This window comes from Lepidochelys olivacea (genome assembly GCF_965140295.1).
Source record: "Lepidochelys olivacea isolate rLepOli2 genome assembly, chromosome: 24".
NCBI lineage: Eukaryota > Metazoa > Chordata > Testudines > Cheloniidae > Lepidochelys > Lepidochelys olivacea.
In genome coordinates this window covers 10819435-10839690 of record NC_140434.1, presented here as the reverse complement: position 1 = coordinate 10839690, position 20256 = coordinate 10819435, and the positions used below count along the sequence as shown (strand labels likewise).

Genomic DNA, 20256 nt, shown 5'->3' with positions numbered 1-20256 from the left:
ATTATGGAGCAAAGACATGAGGTATCTGAAGGGAAAAGCTCAGACTTGCAGATGGAAGCAGGACTAGGGAATTCTGAGGGGAGACTGGGTGAGGAAAGTGGTCAGTGGAAGCATGTGACTAAAAGAACTAGGCAGAGGAAAAGACGGGCTAGTGAAGGAGAAATAGAGCTTCAGAATAGGTTTGCAGAGTTGGAAAATGAAGAAGGGGCTCAGCAGGTAGTCACTGAAGGTGACAGGGCAAGGAAGAAGAGAAGAGCGGTTAGTCCTATAGGAAAAGGGGAAGAGTTAATGGAGATTACACCAAATATGAGCCCCAGGAGGATACAGGATGGGTTAAAAAGGATTACAAGGGAGAATGGGAATGGAAAGAACTTGCAGCCAGAGGGAACAGGGGATAGACTGGAGAATAGCACCGTCACTAGGAAAAGGCAGGTCTATGTGATTGGGGACTCTTTACTGAGAAGAATAGATAGGCCTGTAACCAGAGCTGATCCAGAAAATAGGAGGGTGTGCTGTCTTCCAGGTGCTAAGATACGGGATGTAGACCTGAGGTTGAAAAGGATTCTAAAGGGAGCGGGAAAGAATCCCCTAATTATCTTTCATGTGGGAACAAATGATACGGCTAGATTCTTGCTGGAAAGTATTAAGGGAGACTATGCTAGGCTGGGGAGGACGCTTAAGGAAATTGAGGCTCAGGTGATCTTTAGTGGGATTCTGCCTGTTCCTAGAGAAGGGCAACAAAGGTGTGACAAGATTATGACTATCAATAGATGGCTTAGGCAGTGGTGCTATAAGGAGGGCTTTGGGATGTATGGCCATTGGGAGGCATTCATGGATAGAGGACAGTTCTCTCGGGATGGACTTCATCTGAGTAGGGAAGGAAATAGACTTCTAGGATGGAGGCTGGCACAACTGATTAAGAGAGCTTTAAACTAGGAATTTGGGGGAGATGGTTGGGAGATGTCCAGGTAATCTCCACGCCAGAATTTAGCATAGAGTGGAAAGAAAATGAAGTAAGAGTGGATACAGCTGTAGGTAGGAGGAAGGGCAGTGTAGATACAAGTCTAATAGGTTATACTGGTAGTAAAATAACCGTGCCTAATAGGGTACAGAATGTGAGTGAGGCCAAACAGCAAAAATTAAGATGTTTGTACACTAATGCAAGGAGCCTAGGTAACAAAATGGAGGAACTAGAGTTACTGGTGCAGGAAGTGAAACCAGATATTATAGGTATAACAGAGACCTGGTGGAATAGTAGTCATGACTGGGCTACAGGTATTGAAGGGTATGTGCTGTTTAGGAAAGACCGAAATAAAGGTAAAGATGGTGGAGTAGCACTGTATATCAATGATGAGATAGAATGTAAAGAAATAAGAAGCGATGAAATGGATATGACTGAGTCTGTCTGGGCAACAATTAAATTGGGGAAGAAAACTATTAGAGCCTCCCCTGGGATAGTGCTTGGGGTGTGCTATAGACCGCCGGGATCTAATTTGGATATGGATAGAGCCCTTTTTAATGTTTTTAATAAAGTAAATACTAATGGAAACTGTGTGATCATGGGAGACTTTAACTTCCCAGATATAGACTGGAGGACGAGTGCTAGTAATAATAATAGGGCTCAGATTTTCCTAGATGCGATAGCTGATGGATTCCTTCAGCAAGTAGTTGCTGAACCGACTAGAGGGGATGCCATTTTAGATTTGGTCTTGGTGAGTAATGAGGACCTCATAGAGGAAATGGTTGTAGGGGATAATCTTGGCTCAAGTGATCATGAGCTAATTCAGTTCAAACTGAATGGAAGGATTAACAAAAATAAATCTGCAACTAGGGTTTTTGATTTCAAAAGGGCTGACTTTCAAAAATTAAGGAAATTAGTTAGGGAAGTGGATTGGACTGAAGAATTTATGGGTTTAAAGGTAGAGGAGGCCTGGGATTATTTTAAATTAAAGCTGCAGAAGCTATCGGAAGCCTGCATCCCAAGAAAGGGGAAAAAATTCATAGGCAGGAGTTGTAGACCAAGCTGGATGAGCAAGCATCTTAGAGAGGTAATTAAGAAAAAGCAGAAAGCATATAGGGAGTGGAAGAAGGGAGGGATCAGTAAGGAAAGCTACCTTATTGAGGTCAGAATATGTAGGGATAAAGTGAGACAGGCTAAAAGTCAAGTAGAGTTGGACCTTGCAAAGGGAATTAAAACCAATAGTAAAAGGTTCTATAGTCATATAAATAGGAAGAAAACAAAGAAAGAAGAAGTGGGACCGCTAAAAACTGAGGATGGAGTGGAGGTCAAGGATAATCTAGGCATGGCCCAATATCTAAACAAATACTTTGCCTCAGTCTTTAATAAGACTAAAGAGGATCTTAGGGATAATGGTAGCATGATAAATGGGAATGAGGATATGGAGGTAGACATCACCATATCTGAGGTAGAAGCGAAACTCAAACAGCTTAATGGGACTAAATCGGGGGGCCCAGATAATCTTCATCCAAGAATATTAAAAGAATTGGCACAAGAAATTGCAAGCCCATTAGCAAGAATTTTTAATGAATCTGTAAACTCAGGGGTTGTACCGTATGATTGGAGAATTGCTTACATAGTTCCTATTTTTAAGAAAGGGAAAAAAAGTGATCCAAGTAATTATAGGTCTGTTAGTTTGACATCTGTAGTATGCAAGGTCTTGGAAAAAATTTTGAAGGAGAAGGTAGTTAAGGACATTGAAGTCAATGGTAAATGGGACAAAATACAACATGGTTTTACAAAAGGTAGATCGTGCCAAACCAACCTGATCTCCTTCTTTGAGAGAGTAACAGATTTTTTAGATAAAGGAAACACAGTGGATCTAATTTACTTAGATTTTAGTAAGGCGTTTGATACTGTGCCACATGGGGAATTATTAGTTAAATTGGATAAGATGGGCATCAATAGGAAAATTGAAAGGTGGATAGGGAATTGGTTAAAGGGGAGACTACAACGGGTCCTACTGAAAGGTGAACTGTCAAGTTGGAGGGAGGTTACCAGTGGAGTTCCTCAAGGATCAGTTTTGGGACCAATCTTATTTAATCTTTTTATTACTGACCTGGGCACAAAAAGTGGGAGTGTGCTAATAAAGTTTGCAGATGATACAAAGCTGGGAGGTATTGCTAATTTAGAGAAGGACAGGGATACCCTACAGGAGGATCTGGATGACCTTGTAAACTGGAGTAATAGGAATAGGATGAAATTTAATAGTGAGAAGTGTAAGGTCATGCATTTAGGGATTAATAACAAGAATTTTAGTTATAAGCTAGGGACGCATCAACTAGAAGTAACGGAGGAGGAAAAGGACCTTGGAGTATTGGTTGATCATAGGATGACTATGAGCTGCCAATGTGATATGGCTGTGAAAAAAGCTAATGTCGTCTTGGGATGCATCAGGAGAGGTATTTCCAGTAGGGATAAGGAGGTTTTAGTACCGTTATATAAGGCACTGGTGAGACCTCACCTGGAATACTGTGTGCAGTTCTGGTCTCCCATGTTTAAGAAGGATGAATTCAAACTGGAACAGGTACAGAGAAGGGCTACTAGGATGATCCGAGGAATGGAAAACTTGTCTTATGAAAGGAGACTCAGGGAGCTTGGCTTGTTTAGCCTAACTAAAAGAAGGTTGAGGGGAGATATGATTGCTCTCTATAAATATATCAGAGGGATAAATACCAGAGAGGGAGAGGAATTATTTAAACTCAGTACCAATGTGGACACAAGAACAAATGGATATAAACTGGCCACTAGGAAATTTAGATTAGAAATTAGACGAAGGTTTCTAACCATCAGAGGAGTGAAGTTTTGGAATAGCCTTCCGAGGGAAGTAGTGGGGGCAAAAGATCTATCTTGCTTTAAGATTAAACTCGATAAGTTTATGGAGGAGATGGTATGATGGGATAACATGGTTTTGGTAATTAAATATTCATGGTAAATAGGCCCAATGGCCTGTGATGGGTTTTTAGATGGGGTAAGATCCAAGTTACCCGGGAAAGAATTTTCTGTAGTATCTGGCTGATGAATCTTGCCCATATGCTCAGGGTTTAGCTGATCGCCATATTTGGGGTCGGGAAGGAATTTTCCTCCAGGGCAGATTGGAAGGCCCTGGAGGTTTTTCGCCTTCCTCTGTAGCATGGGGCACGGGTCACTTGCTGGAGGATTCTCTGCTCCTTGAGGTCTTCAAACTACAATTTGAGGACTTCAATAGCACAGATATAGGTGTGAGGTCTTTTTTAGGAGTGGTGGGTGAAATTCTGTGGCCTGCATTGTGCAGGAGGTCAGACTAGATGATCATAATGGTCCCTTCTGACCTAAATATCTATGAATCTATGAACTAAAAGGCATCCACCATGCATTAACATAGTCCTTCTCGAAATGGGACTACACAGCACATTTAGTCAGTGCCAGCAGAGTCTACCGGTGGCAGTTAGAGCATAACATGTTACTGTGCGCTATCATTTATGCACTGCAGCACCATGTGGACGATCCTTAAATTAAAGCATGTTTACTCCTGAGAGAAAGCAGGAGTTAAGTGGCCTTAGTTTGCCATAACTTAATTCTCCTCCTTGGCGCTTAACTTCAGGATGAGAGAGACAAACCGCCACGAGGATGTGACTCAGTTTTAACTTTTGTGCTTTGACTTCACATCTGAAGTTGATGTGCCTTAACTTTCCTGTCCCTGTGTAGACATGGCTTCATGTCATTAGTATCCAAATGGTAACAAACAGAGGTGCTGGAACAGTTTTTACAGGGGAGGGTGCTGAGAGCCATTGAACAAACTGTAAACCCTGTCTATGATGGAAACCACTTCAAGCCAGAGCGTGCAGCAGCACGCCTAGTTCCAGCACCTATGGTAACAAGTAGGTTTGAAGTGATCCCTTCAGGGAACTAGCTTTTCCTACCTGAACTCCCCCATTCCCACCCACTCCCCGCTGGTCTGTTGCCAATGTAGTCGTTTTCCAACACACACCTGGAGATTGGAACAGCCTGGGGTACCATTTAGGGAGGTCAGGTGGGCGGGGGGCTTCTCCCCCACCGTTTCTAACCACAGTGGAGTGCAAACAGGAAAACTAACTGTTGCTCTGCGCTCAGAGGAATCCGCAGCCGGTAGCTGGGGTCTGAGTAAGAAGTTGCTGGTGGCTGACAGGGCTGGCCCCCGGGAGTTGGATCAACAGCTCCCCCCTGGGCCCCAGGAAATGTAAATTCCCCGGCTGTGTGGGCCGCGGCTGCTCCGTGTCCTGGAGCCGGAGAGCTGTCAGCGTTGCTCTGCACCCCTGCACAGGGTGAGACTGATGAGGTTCCCAAGTGCCCCCTGCAGCTGGGTGGCTGAGAGCCTGTGCGCCCAGCAGAGGTACAAACGGCTCTCAAAGCACTTCATGAGTGTAAATAGCTCCTTGTCACCCAGCTGAGAGGCAGGAGAGAGCAGTTTCTGGGAGAAGAGACCTGTTGAGTGCTGATCTCCTTAACTCTCCCACAAAGCTGATCTGTTTTATTTTCAGAGTAACAGTCAGTTGGACATTTCAGTTGATCTTGATGGAAATCAGAGGAAGTCATTGTACATAGCTCTGATTCTTAATCAGAAAACACAAATGCTTCTAATCAATTTTGTTGCCCTTCTTTGTACCTTTTCCATTTCTAATATATCTTTTTTGAGATGGAGCAACCAGATGAGCCCACAGTATTCAAGATGTGGGCGTACCATGGATTTATAAAGAGGCATTATGATATTTTCTGTTGTATTATCTATCCCTTTCCTAAAGGTTCCTAACATTGTTAGCTTTTTTGACTGCTGCTGCACATTGAGTGGATGTTTTCAGAGAACTGTCCACAATGACTCCAAGATCTCTCTCTTGAGTGGTAATAGCTAGTTTAGACCCCATGATTTTATATGTGCAGTTGGGGTTATGTTTTCCAATGTGCATTACTTTGCATTTATCAACATTGAATTTCATCTTCAATTTGATTGTCCAATCACCCTGTTTTGTGAGACCCCTTTGTAGCTCTTCGCAGTCTGCTTTGGACTTAACTATCTTGAGTAGTTTTTGTATCATCTGCAAATTTTGCCACTTTGCTGTTTACCCCCTTTTCCAGGTCATTTATGAATATGTTGAATAGGACTGGTCCCAGTACAGACTCCTGAGGGACACTACTATTTACCTCTCTCCATTCTGAAAACTGACCATTTATTCCTTCCCTTTGTTTCCTGTCTTTTAACCAGTCCATGAGAGGACCCTCCCTCTTATCCCAAGGCAGCTTACTTTGCTTAAGAGCCTTTGGTGAGGGACCTTGTCAAAGGCTTTCTGAACATTTAAGTACACTATATCCATCAGATCCCCCTTGTCCACATGCTTGTTGACCCCCTCGGAGAATTCTAGTAGATTGGTGAGGCATGATTTCCCTTTACAAAAACCATGCTGACTCTTCCCCCAACAAATTATGTTCATCTATGTGTCTGACAATTCCGTTCTTTATTATAGTTTCAACCAGTTTGCCTGGTACTGAAGTCAAGCTTTTTGGCCTATAATTGACAGGATCACCTCTGGAGCCCTTTTTAAAATTTGGCATCACATTAGCTGTCCTCCTGTCACTTGGTACAGAAGCTGATTTAAATGATAGGTTACAAACCACAGTTAATAGTTTTGCAATTTCACATTTGAGTTCCTTCAGAACTCTTGGGTGAATATCATCTGCTCCTGGTGACTTATTACTGTTTAATTTATCAATTTGTTCCAAAACCACCTCTAATGACACCTCAATCTGGGACAGTTCCTCATATTTGTCACCTAAAAGAATGGCTCAGATTTGGGAATCTCCCTCACATCCTCAGCTGTGAAGAGCGATGCAAAGAATTCATTTAGTTTCTCCACAATGGCCTTATCATCCTTGAGTGCTCCTTTAGCATCTCGATCGTCCACTGGTGGTTTAGCAGGGTTTTTGCTTCTGATGTACTTAAAAGCTTTTTGTTATTACTTTTGGAGTCTTTGGCTAGCTGTTCTTCAAATTCTTTTTGGCCTTCCTAATGATTATATTTTTATACTTCACTTGCCAGAGTTTATGCTCTTTTCTATTTTTCCATGCTAGGATTTAACTTCTACGTTTCAAAGGATGCCTTTTTGTCTCTCACTGCTTCTTTTACTTTGTTTAGCGATGGTGGCACTTTTTTTGGTTCTCTTACTATGTTTTTTAATCTGGGGTATACGTTTAAGTTGAGTGTCTATTATGGTGTCTTTAAAAAGTTTCCATGCAGGTTGCAGGGATTTCACTTTTGGTGCTGTACTTTTTAATTTCTGTTTAACTTCCTCATTTTTGTGTAGTCCCCCTTTCTGAAATTAAATGCTACAGTGTTGGGCTGCTATGGTGATTTCCCCACTACAGGGATGTTAAATTTAATTAAGTTATGGTAACTATTACCAAGCGGTCCAGCTATATTCACTTCTTGGACCAAATCCTTGATCCATTTAGGACTTAATCAAGACTTGCCTCTCCTCTGGTGGGTTCCAGGTCTAGCTGCTCCCAGAATCAGTCATTTAAGGTGTCAAGAAACTTTATCTCTGCATCCCATCCTGAGGTGACATGAACCCAGTCAATATGGGGATAGTTGAAATCCCCCATTAGTATTAAGGTTTTTATTTTTATAGCTTCTCTCATCTCTCTGAGCATTTTGCAGTCATTATCGCCATCCTGGTCAGGCGGTTGGTAGTATGTCCCTACTGCTATATTATTATTCGCACGTGGAATTACTATCCATAGAGATTCTGTGATACAGTTTGGAGTACAGGTCAGCTTGGAAAAGAGACAACTAAGGGGGGATATGATAGAGGTCTATAAAATGTTGACTGCTGTGGAGAAAGTGAATAAGGAAATGTTATTTATACATAATGCAAGAACCAGGGTCACACAATGAAATTAACAGGGAGCAGGTTTAAAACAAACAAGAGGAAGTGTTTCTTCCCATAATGCACTGTCAACCTGTGGAACGCGTTGCCAGGGGATGTTGTGAAGACCAAAACTATAATAGGGTTAAAAAAAGGATTAGATAAATTCATGAAGGAGAGGTCCAACAGTGGCTGTTAGCCAGGATGGTCAGGGTTGCAACCCCATGTTCTGACTGTGACAGTGTCCCTTAGCCTCTCTTTGCCAGAAGCTGGGAGTGGACAACAGGGGATGGATCACTTGATGATTCCCTGTTCTGTTCATTTTCTCTGAAGCATCTGCCATTGACTGTCAGAAGACAGGATACTGGGCTAAATGGGCCATTGGTTTGACTCATTTGTATGGTTTGGGATTGGGAATATCTTGCTGGATTATGTCCCGATTGTTCTAATTTTACATATAAATTTAAAATATGGCTTTAACTGGTGTTAGAGAGAGAGAGCGCTTTCTCTATATAGAAATTAGATACAGTGCTTCTGTCAGCTAATTTCTAAGTTATCTGCTAAAAAAGTTTTCATGTGCCAAAGTAGCTCCTGGAATCATGGTTAAAGTTGCCCCCCCCTTCCACCAAAATCAGTTTCTGGGGAAGACTCTTGGCAGGGGATCATACTTGTTTGCTGGTAGTTGTCTGGAGATAAGTTTCCATGGCTGTGAGCCTTCCGTGGAGCTGGCTGATGCTATATTAGGCCTTGTCCGCATGAGAAAGCAGCATCTATTCAATTTAAGGTGTAATTTTAAACTAGCTAATGGGTGTGGATGTTCTGATTTCTGATAAAGCAGCTCATATAATAGATTCTAACTGGCTGGAAGGGATCACTGTGATCATCTAGTCTTGTCTCCTGTATAACACAGGGCGTAGGTCTTCCCTGAATTTAATTCCTATTTGAACTAGAGCAGATCTTCTGGAAAAACATCTAGTCTTGTTTTAAAACTTGCCAGTGATGCAGAATCCCCCACAACTCTTGGTAAATTGTTTGGAAGGCTGATCATCCTCATTTAGAATTTTTCACCTTATTTCAAGTCAGAATTGGTCTAGCTTCAACTTCCAGCCATTGGATTGTGTTAACTTTGTCTGTTAGATTGATCAAACATTTGTTCCCCGTGTAGGTAATTACAGATTGTGATCAAGTCACCTCTCTTTGTTAGGCTAAATAGATTGAGCTCCTTGAGCATATCGCTAAAAGACCAGGCATATTTTCCAATCCTTTAATCATTCTCATGGCTCTTTTCTGAACCGTCTCCAATTTATCAACAGCCTTGTTGAATTGTGGGCTCCAGAACTGGACAGAGGATTCCAGCAGTGGTGTCACCAGTGCCAAATTCAGAGATAAAATAACCTCTCTACTCCTACTGAAGATTCTCTTGTTTGTGCATCCAAACATTGCCTTGGTCCTTTTGGTCATCCTGGGAGCTCATGTTCTGCGGTTCTCTACCATGACCCCCAAGTTGTTTTCAGTGTCACTGCTTCCTAGGATAGAGGCCCCCATCCTATAAGCATTACTATAGCCTTTGTTCCTAGGTGTATACATTTACATTTGGCCATATTAAAATGTACACTGTGCCCAGCTTACCAAAGTGGCTCTGTATCAGTGTCCTCTTAGAATCATAGAATATCAGGGTTGGAAGGGACCCCAGAAGGTCATCTAGTCCAACCCCCTGCTCGAAGCAGGACCAATTCCCAGTTAAATCATCCCAGCCAGGGCTTTGTCAAGCCTGACCTTAAAAACCTCTAAGGAAGGAGATTCTACCACCTCCCTAGGTAACGCATTCCAGTGTTTCACCACCCTCTTAGTGAAAAAGTTTTTCCTAATATCCAATCTAAACCTCCCCCACTGCAACTTGAGACCATTACTCCTCGTTCTGTCATCTGCTACCATTGAGAACAGTCTAGAGCCATCCTCTTTGGAACCCCCTTTCAGGTAGTTGAAATGTTAAATAGTGTAGGGCCAAGAACAGATCCCTGTAGGACCCCACTACAAAAACACCCCTGTTTGATTCCAAATTGATTTAAGCCAAAGCAAAATAAGCCTGGTTTAAACCATTCACATTGCCTTTTGTACTGGTTTATAATCACACTGTAAACTAACCTAGTGCAACTTTCTCCCTTAGATAAGGCCCAAGATACAGTTAAACATTTTTAAAATTAACTTCTAAAAACAATATTTTAAAGTTTTTTAAAAAGGACAAACCTGCATCCCTGGTAGAAAAAAGCCCTGAGTCTCTTGTGCCTTGGTCTATAGGGCATGGCCGGTGAAAGCAAACCTGGAGAGTCTTGACTAAGCACCCAAGATTTGGGGGACCTGATTCTGTTATGCCAAGGCCTCTTTCTGCTATTCTAGCACCATAAAAGTGAGTGGAAGTGGTCTGCTGAGAATCCCCTTGTGCAGCTGCTCTGCACATTAATGATCTGGAGGATGGTATGGATTGCACCCTCAGCAAGTTTGTAGATGACACTAAACTGGGAGGAGTGGTAGATACGCTGGAGGGTAGGGATAGGATACAGAGGGACCTAGACAAATTGGAGGATTGGGCCAAAAGAAATCTGATGAGGTTCAACAAGGACAAGTGCAGAGTCCTGCACTTAGGACGGAAGAATCCAATGCACCGCTACACACTAGGGACCGAATGGCTGGGCAGCAGTTCTGCAGAGAAGGACCTGGGGGTGACAGTGGATGAGAAGCTGGATATGAGTCTCAGGGACCTGGAGGCCATTGGAAACCTCAGCCGTGCTCCATAGTGGTTCCTGCATTCTGGAGCTGGGCGTATTGCCCATTGCTGGGAAGCAGCCTCCCTCAGAGTAACATTTTGCTGTTACAGCTTCGAGCTCCGTGGTCGGAAACCAACCATCCAGTCATCTGCAGAGCGCCCGAGACGGGACAATGGAGGCCGCCAGCCTGCCAAATGAAGGTAATGCCCTTTATCTTTTGAGAACAAAGCATGGAAGAGCAGCATGTCCTAGTGGATAGAGCAGGGAGTTGGGCATCTGAGTTCTAGGACTGACTCTGCGCAGACTCATTGTGTGACTGTGGACAAGTCACTTCTCCGCTCTCTGCTTCAGTTTCTCCTAAGCTTTCTTCCAGCCAGGGCAGCGTGTCCCTAGTGAGCCATGCCATATTCTCCAACATTATGTTAGATTGGCTTCTGGAGTGATTGAGACAGGGGAGGAGCTGTGGTGGTGAGCAGGAAGGGGTCAGGGCGCGGGGGGGTGGGGTGATAGGAGGGGAAGTGGGGGTGGCGGTTCTCTGTGCCAGTGTAGAAGCAGAAGCCAGTGATGACGTGACACCTTGCATGATTCTCCTCATCTCTCTGCCAACAGGCCAGTTTGCCCCAGGCTCCTTCCTGGAGAAGCTGAATTCCCTGGTGAAAGGAATCGGCTGCCCCAATCCCGATGTGGGGAGGGCCCCGCACAAAGCCTTTGACAAGAGATGGGCGAGTCTGCCAAATCCAGCCCCTCCCCCTGCCAAGGTGCCAGTGACTGCATCCCCTCCATCATCTTGCTCCAACGGTAAAAAATCACCACCTGCGCATGGCGCACATTGGGCTATCACAGCCCATCTGCATGCTCCCATCCCAGGAGCAGGTAACAAGGGGTCCGAACTACTTTTATCCCAAGGAAAACAACTGCCCATCATGTGGGACCATGGAGAGTGGGCCTCGGGCCTCACTGCAGAGCTACTGGAGTGAGCCCTGGCAGAGGCACTAAGAACTTTCTCGTGGTGTACACCGTCCATCCCTGCTGCAGCTGTTGTCCACTGAGTCTGGGCCATGCTCAGCTGCCACCTCCCTGCCTGGCTGGCTCAGTGTCATGCCCAATCCCTGTGCCTCTTACCCGCTTCGCCCTGCGGCATGGGGCCAGGGTGGTACGCTCCTGGGACAGGAGTGGCTCCATGGCAGTGGTGAGGAGGAGCAGTGCTTGCCGCCCCACTGGCTGGTGTGCCCACTCAGGTTTGGCCCTGGGGACTGGGGGAGACAGTGGGGTGGACAGTGTTGCTGCGTGGCAGAACGTGTGTCTGGCTGCAGGAGCGATCTCTCTCCCCCCAGACTGGGCCGGTGCTACTTCCTCTCCCCATGGCCACCCCCCTCAGTCCTGCAGCTCAGTCAGTGCATGGCCTCTTCTCTGAGAGCAACCTCAGGTGGGAGGGGTGTGGGGAGGGAGGCTGAGAAGCCAATGCTTGCTGGGGCAGTTGTTTGTTCCTGTTTGGGGACATGCTGACATGGGAGCTGGGGAGAACTCGGGTGAGGCTGGGCAGGCTGACGTCTCTCCTGTGTGCCTCAGAGCTCTGCCTCGGCCCTGACACAGCTCAGCCTCCTCCAAGCTGTGACACAATCCTGACTGGCCAGCAGGAAAATTTCATCTGCCTTATTGGGAGTAATATCCTTAACCTCTATTTATTAACAATCACCAAAACAGAATACACACGCAAAGCATATAATGCTCATCACTCCCAATAAGGGTTGCCAACCCTCCAGGATTGCCCTGAGTCTCCAGGAATTACAGATTAAGTAGAGATTGTCATGTGATGAAACCTCCAGGAATACCTCCAAACAAAATTAGCAACTCTAGAGAGCCTTCTAGATGGGCCTTACAGTTCTAGTGCAGGAGGGGGATACTGGGATCATTTCTTTAACATCCACCCTAAAGAAGCAAACAAAGGGCACTGCCCAACTTGTGTTTTCCTTGGCTGGTCCTGTTTAGAGAATGGCAGTCTCTTCTCCCCGCTCGGTCTCCTTCCCCTCTCCATCTGGTTTGACAGATCGGGCTTCATCAGCAGCTTACTCCCTTAACTCTTCCTGATCTCTGTCATCGTCTCCCTCCCAGCAGGGGAGCCTCTTAGCCATAAAGATAAAGCAAGGGCTGGCCTCAGAGGAAATGCAAAACAGGGCTTCCCCCCAGGGACTGATCAGCACCAGGATTAGAGCTCTGCTAGGGAGGATTCTGCTGCAGGGGTTGCTGGGGGATGTTTTCTTAAGGAGACGAATGCAGCCTATGGCAGAGTCAGACAGCAGTCCTGGCTGTCTTCTCACCCTTTCCTTTCTGAGGTCTTTGCTGTCAACTTGACAAGTGGGTTTGGGTCTCCGTGTTTTTTGGGGTGATGTTGTACAACATCGGGGGGGAGGGGGGAGGAAGTGCTGCTAATTAGCTATGCATGTCTGTAAATGCCAACTCCATGTGGCTCCCTAAACTCCCCTGCCCCGACAGCTTGTGCCAGATCAGGAATCCCATCTAGTTCCACCTAGCATGTTCCGAATGCTAGTTTAAACTAATTAATGTGAAAGAAGTGATCATGCTTTTTACCAAAGAGGATGATGCGATTTCTTCCTAACTTTTAAAAAAGTTTAAATTCTCTTAAGCATCATCACACCACGTACAGTTTTAACAAATAAACTTGTAAGTTTAACATGAAAAATGCTTTGTAGCACTCACGCTCAAGTTTTTGTCTTAGGGATATTTTGTAGAAATATCCCAGTCTTCAAAAAAATAGCATTAGCTTGCTTTTTAAAGTTTTGCCTAAATGAATTGCCCAGCATTCAAAGGCAATTCCAGACAAACCTATATTGTTCTAAAAACTTATTACTTGTAAACTGTCAGGAAAGCTTTAGATTCCCTTCAGCATTACGTTGTACAAAACATACATGCGGCCTAACTTAAAAGAGAGGCTAGTTTGAACTAATTTTTGTCAAAGAGGTCCTAACTCTTTTTACCACTTTTTATTATTTCTTCCTGACTTTTTTAACAGAATTTAGATTTTTAAAACTTTACTTGATGCAATTATGTTTAACAAATAAACTTTCAAATGTTTAACGTGGAAACAGTGGGCACTGATAAATGCTTTGTAGCTGTCACATGTGCTTTTAAAGATAACACGAGAAAACAGAACATTGATAAATGTAAGTGAAGCAGCTTTGTAGTGTGCTCTCACGCGCGCACACACTCACTCACAAACCTGTATTTTGTAGCGGTCTAATGAAATAATGACAGTTTATACAGGGCTAGCATTTGTCAATTGTGGAGAAGCAAAGCCTTTATTTGGGCCATTTTTTCCTTCTACTTAATAATTGAGACATGGCCTATCTGAAGAAACCGATCCCCTCAAGCCGCCACCTCCTGTCTTCTAAAAGAATTTAGTGTTTGCAGCAAAAGAATTCTTAATCACAGGATTAAAATTAAATAAAATTAGCTTTTAAATATTTTATTTCAATTTTCTATCTCAAATTTAAAAAATAATGTAAACATGATTTTTAAATTGAATGTATCTGTTACAGCTTAAAGAGATGCCAAGAACAGGAAATTAAGTTTACTTCATTTCCATAACTAAATCATTATTTTGCAGCAGACACACATCCTACACCTTAAATAATACCCTAGCAACAACTATGTTGTTTTGTTTTTGTCTAGCATCACATTTAAGGGGCCCTAAAGAATTATTTTTCTTTTTTTATATAACACCTTAACCCTAGATGCCTTAGACAGTTAAATAATACAAGACAGTAGATGAGAGCCCTGGGCAATTACTGAAAATGCATGTTAGGATGACTAAAAGCCTACTGCAGAGGGCCTGGGGGGAAATTAAAAGGCACAACTTTTAAGGAAGAGGGCATGATTTGAGGAGGTATATAGAAAAAGGGGGAGATGAATGGTTCAGGGCTATTTTGTGTTGGCCCAGATGCCCTACTGCCTATATTTCTAACACGCACAAGTACATGGGGTCCTATGCAACCTACTTCCCTTTTGACAGGAACCGCCTCTCCATATCCTGCTATGACCCAGACAGAAATCCCTCTTATGTGGGGTGGGAGGCCAATGGACTCTTAAACAATTGGCTGTAAATTACTGGCTAAGAAGCTGTTGCTGTTGTATGAAAGAGAATGAGCTTTTCAGACCTATTGATTGAAGATGGAAGAGTCCAATTTCAGCCCTCAAGGAAATATATTCTAGGAGAAAAAACAACTGATCGCATGGACTGAACAAATGTTGCATGTCTGTTCATATGTAGTTTCGTAGTCCTGGAGAGCTTGATGGTGTTGGTTGCCCTATGGAAAAATAACAAATTGCACAACTGTACGTACTTTTTGGTTGGCAGTCTAACTCTCTGTGATCTGTTACTTGGCACAGTTTACTGAGGGTATGTCTACACTACGAAATTAGGTTGAATTTATAGAAGTCGTTTTTTTAGAAATCGTTTTTATATATTCGAGTGTGTGTCCCCCCACAGAAAATGCTCTAAGTGCATTAACTCGGCGGAGTGCTTCCACAGTACCGAGGCAAGCGTTGACTTCCAGAGTGTTGCACTGTGGGTAGCTATCCCACAGTTCCCGCAGTCTCCGCCGCCCATTGGAATTCTGGGTTGAGATCCCAATGCCTGATCGGGCTAAAACATTGTCACGGGTGGTTCTGGGTACATATCGTCAGGCCCCTGTTCCCTCCCTCCCTCCATGAAAGCAGCAGCAGACAATCGTTTCGCACCTTTTTTCTTGAGTTACCTGTGCAGATGCCATACCTCAGCAAGCATGGAGCCTGCTCAGGTAACTGTCACCCTATGTCTCCTGGGTGCTGGCAGATGTGGTACTGCATTGCTACACAGCAGCATCAACCCATTGCCTTGTGGCAGCAGAAGGTACAGTAGGACTGGTAGCTGTCATAGTCATGTCCGAGGTGCTCCTGGTCGCCTCTGTGAGGTTGATCAGGAGAGCCTGGGCAGACATGGGTGCAGGGACTAAATTTGGAGTGACTTGACCAGGTCATTCTCTTTAGTCCTGCAGTCAGTCCTATTGAACCATCTTATGGTGAGCAGGCAGGCGATACAGATTGCTAGCAGTCCTACTGTACCATCTTCTGCCAGGCAGGCAAGAGGTGAGGATGGCTAGCAGTCCTACTGCATCATTTTCTGCTGAGCAGCCATGAGATGTGGATGGCTTGCAGTCCTTCTGCACCATCTGCTGCCAGCCAAAGATGTAAAAGGTAGATGGAGTGGATCAAAACAAGAAATAGACCAGATTTGCTTTGTACTCATTTGCTTCCCCCCCTCCCCGTCTAGGGGACTCATTCCTCTAGGTCACACTGCAGTCACTCACAGAGAAGGTGCAGCGAGGTAAATCTAGCCATGTATCAATCAGAGGCCAGACCAACCTGCTTGTTCCAATAAGAACAATTACTTAGGTGCACCATTTCTTATTGGAATCCTCCGTGAAGTCCTGCCTGAAATACTCATTGATGTAAACCCACCCCCTTTGTTGATTTTAATTCCCTGTAAGCCATGTCATCAGTCGCCCCTCCCTCCGTCAGAGCAACGGCAGACAATCGTTCCGCGCCTTTTTTCTGTGCGGACGCCATACCAAGGCAAGCATGGAGGCCACTCAGCTCACTTTGGCAATTAGAAGCACATTAAACACCACACACATTATCCAGCAGTATATGCAGCACCAGAACCTGGCAGAGCGATACCGGGCGAGGAGGCGACGTCAGCGCGGTCACGTGAGTGATCAGGACATGGACACAGATTTCTCTCAAAGCATGGGCCCTGCCAATGCATGCATCATGGTGCTAATGGGGCAGGTTCATGCTGTGGAACGCAGATTCTGGGCTCGGGAAACAAGCACAGACTGGTGGGACTGCAGTGTTGCAGGTCTGGGACAGATTCCCAGTGGCTGCGAAACTATCGCATGCGTAAGGGCACTTTCATGGAACTTTGTGACTTGCTTTCCCCTGCCCTGAAGCGCATGAATACCAAGATGAGAGCAGCCCTCACAGTTGAGAAGCGAGTGGCGATAGCCCTGTGGAAGCTTGCAACGCCAGACAGCTACCGGTCAGTCGGGAATCAATTTGGAGTGGGCAAATCTACTGTGGGGGCTGCTGTGATGCAAGTAGCCAAAGCAATCAAAGATCTGCTGATATCAAGGGTAGTGACCCTGGGAAATGTGCAGGTCATAGTGGATGGCTTTGCTGCAATGGGATTCCCTAACTGTGGTGGGGCCATAGACGGAACCCATCTCCCTATCTTGGCACCGGAGCACCAAGCCGGCGAGTACATAAACCGCAAGGGGTACTTTTCAATAGTGCTGCAAGCTCTGGTGGATCACAAGGGACGTTTCACGGACATCAACGTGGGATGGCTGGGAAAAGTACATGACACTCGCATCTTCAGGAACTCTGGTCTGTTTCAAAAGCTGCAGGAAGGGACTTTATTCCCAGACCAGAAAATAACTGTTGAGGATGTTGAAATGCCTATAGTTATCCTTGGGGACCCAGCCTACTCCTTAATGCCATGGCTCATGAAGCCGTACACAGGCAGCCTGGACAGTAGTCAGGAGCTGTTCAACTACAGGCTGAGCAAGTGCAGAATGGTGGTAGAATGTGCATTTGGACGTTAAAGGCGCGCTGGCGCAGTTTACTGACTCGCTTAGACCTCAGCGAAACCAATATTCCCACTGTTATTACTGCTTGCTGTGTTCTCCACCATATCTGTGAGAGTAAGGGGGAGACGTTTATGGCGGGGTTGGAGGTTAAGGCAAATCGTCTGGCTGCTGGTTACGCTCAGCCAGACACCAGGGCGGTTAGAAGAGCACAGGAGGGCGCGGTACGCATCAGAGAAGCTTTGAAAACCAGTTTCATGACTGGCCAGGCTACGGTGTGAAAGTTCTGTTTGTTTCTCCTTGATGAAACCCCCTGCCCCTTGGTTCACTCTACTTCCCTGTAAGCTAACCACCCTCCCCTCCTCCCTTCGATCACTGCTTGCAGAGGCAATAAAGTCATTGTTGCTTCACATTCATGCATTCTTTATTCGTTCATCACACAAATAGGGGGATGACTACCAAGGTAGCCCAGGAGGGGTGGTGGCGAAGGGAAGGAAAATGCCACACAGCACTTTAAAAGTTTACAACTTTAAAATTTATTGAATGCCAGCCTTCTGTTGCTTGGGCAATCCTCTGGGGTAGAGTGGCTGGTTGGCCGGTGCCCCCACCCCACCGCGTTCTTGGGCATCTGGGTGTGGAGGCTATGGAACTTGGGGTGGAGGGCGGTTGGTTACACAGGGGCTGTAGTGGCAGTCTGTGGTCCAGCTGCCTTTGCTGCAGCTCAACCATACACTGGAGCATAGTGGTTTGATCCTCCAGCAGCCTCAGCATTGAATCCTGCCTCCTCTCATCACGCTGCCGCCACATTTGAGCTTCAGCCCTGTCTTCAGCCCACCACGTCTCCTCCCGGTCATTTTGTGCTTTCCTGCACTCTGACATTATTTGCCTCCATGCATTCGTCTGTCTTCTGTCAGTGTGGGAGGACAGCATAAGCTCAGAGAACATTTCATCACGAGTGCGTTTTTTTTTTTCTTTCTAATCTTCACTAGCCTCTGGGAAGGAGAAGATCGTGTGATCATTGAAACACATGCAGCTGGTGGAGGAAAAAAAAGAGACAGCGGTATTTAAAAAACACATTTTATAAAACAGTGGCTACGCTCTTTCAGAGTAAACCTTGCTGTTAACATTACATACATAGCACATGTGCTTTCGTTACAAGATTGCATTTTGCCTCCCCCCTCCCCATGGCTACCCCCTCCCCATGGCTAACAGCAGGGAACATTTCTGTTCAGCCACAGGCAAACAGCCCAGCAGGAACGGGCACCTCTGAGTGTCCCCTAAAGAAAAGCACCCTATTTCAACCAGGTGACCATGAATGATATCTCACTCTCCTGAGGATAACATAGAGAGATAAAGAACAGATGTTGTCTGAACGCCAGCAAACATACACTGCAATGCTTTGTTGTACAATGATTCCTGAGCATGTGTTACTGGCCTGGAGTGGTAAAGCGTCCTACCATGGAGGACGCAATAAGGCTGCCCTCCCCAGAAATCTTTTGCAAAGGCTTTGGGAGTACATCCAGGAGAGCTGTGAATGCCAGGGCAAATTATTCCTTTCACATGCTTGCTTTTAAACCACATATATTATTTTAAAAGGTACACTCACCAGAGGTCCCTTCTCCGCCTGCTGGGTCCAGGAGGCAGCCTTGGGTGGGTTCGGGGGGTACTGGCTCCAGGTCCAGGGTGAGAAACAGTTCCTGGCTGTCGGGAAAACCGGTTTCTCCGCTTGCTTGCTGTGAGCGATCTACAACCTCATCATCTTCTTTGTCCCCAAAACCTGCTTCTGTGTTGCCTCCATCTCCATTGAAGGAGTCAAACAACACGGCTGGGGTAGTGGTGTTTGAACCCCCTAAAATGGCATGCAGCTCGTCATAGAAGCAGCATGTTTGGGGCTCTGACCCGGAGCGGCCATTCGCCTCTCTGGTTTTCTGGTAGGCTTGCCTCAGCTCCTTAAGTTTCATGCAGCACTGCTTCGGGTCCCTGTTATGGCCTCTGTCCTTCATGCCCTGGGAGATTTTGACAAAGGTTTTGGCATTTCAAAAACTGGAACGGAGTTCTGATAGCACGGATTCCTCTCCCCATACAGCGATCAGATCCTGTACCTCCCATTCAATCCATGCTGGAGCTCTTTTGCGATTTTGGGACTCCATCATGGTCACTTCTGCTGATGAGCTCTGCCTGGTCACCTGCAGCTTGCCACGCTGGCCAAACAGGAAATGAGATTCAAAAGTTCGCAGTTCTTTTCCTGTCTACCTGGCCAGTGCATCTGAGTTGAGAGTGCTGTCCAGAGCAGTCACAATGGAGCACTCCGGGATAGGTCCCGGAGGCCAATACTGTTGAATTGTGTCCACGGTACCCCAAATTCGACCCGGCAAGGCCGATTTAAGCGCTAATCCACTTGTCAGGGGTGAAGTAAGGAAATCAATTTTAAGAGCCCTTTAAGTCGAAAAAAAGGGCTTCATCGTGTGGATGGGTGCAGGTTTACATCGATTTAACGCTGCTAAATTCGACCTAAAGTCCTAGTGTAGACCAGGACTGAGTAACATTCTTATGTCTGGAAGGAAAACTCCAAGACTGTCTTACGCAATCTGGTTTATTAGGAAAGGCTAGATGTTTGTTGCCCTAGGAGCTTCCATTTTTAGTTTGTTAGACCTAGTCATTGAGAGACATTTGATTGTGGTTAAAAGGAGGCCTTATGAGGCAAATAAGAAGTACAAGGTTTTCTTATCAGACCATGTCGGCTTATCTCAGTTTCCCTGGTACTGTTAGAAACCCTCAATGGAAAATGTATCAACAACTTACCAGACTGCTCAACAGGGTTTGCCTCTTTATTCCATAAGTGTCTTTATAACCATTTTGGCAACAATTGTTATGCTTTGCATGGATATTTACATACTAATAACTCGGAGATCTATGGCATGGTGTAGGATATTTCTGATTGTAACTGGTGGATT

At 45.2% G+C, this 20256-nt stretch overlaps 1 protein-coding gene across 1 annotated transcript in view; it reads left to right on the top strand.

Moving 5' to 3' along the window:
* The window catches only part of LOC311512279 (uncharacterized protein), a 52214-nt gene that overhangs the window by 2574 nt on the left and 29384 nt on the right, over positions 1-20256 (top strand). Inside the window, exons 2-3 of the mRNA XM_084613414.1 lie at positions 10769-10858; positions 11268-11456. Coding sequence (XP_084469540.1) covers positions 10831-10858; positions 11268-11456 — 217 coding nt within the window. The 5' untranslated portion in view covers positions 10769-10830. The remainder of the gene's footprint in view (positions 1-10768; positions 10859-11267; positions 11457-20256) is intronic.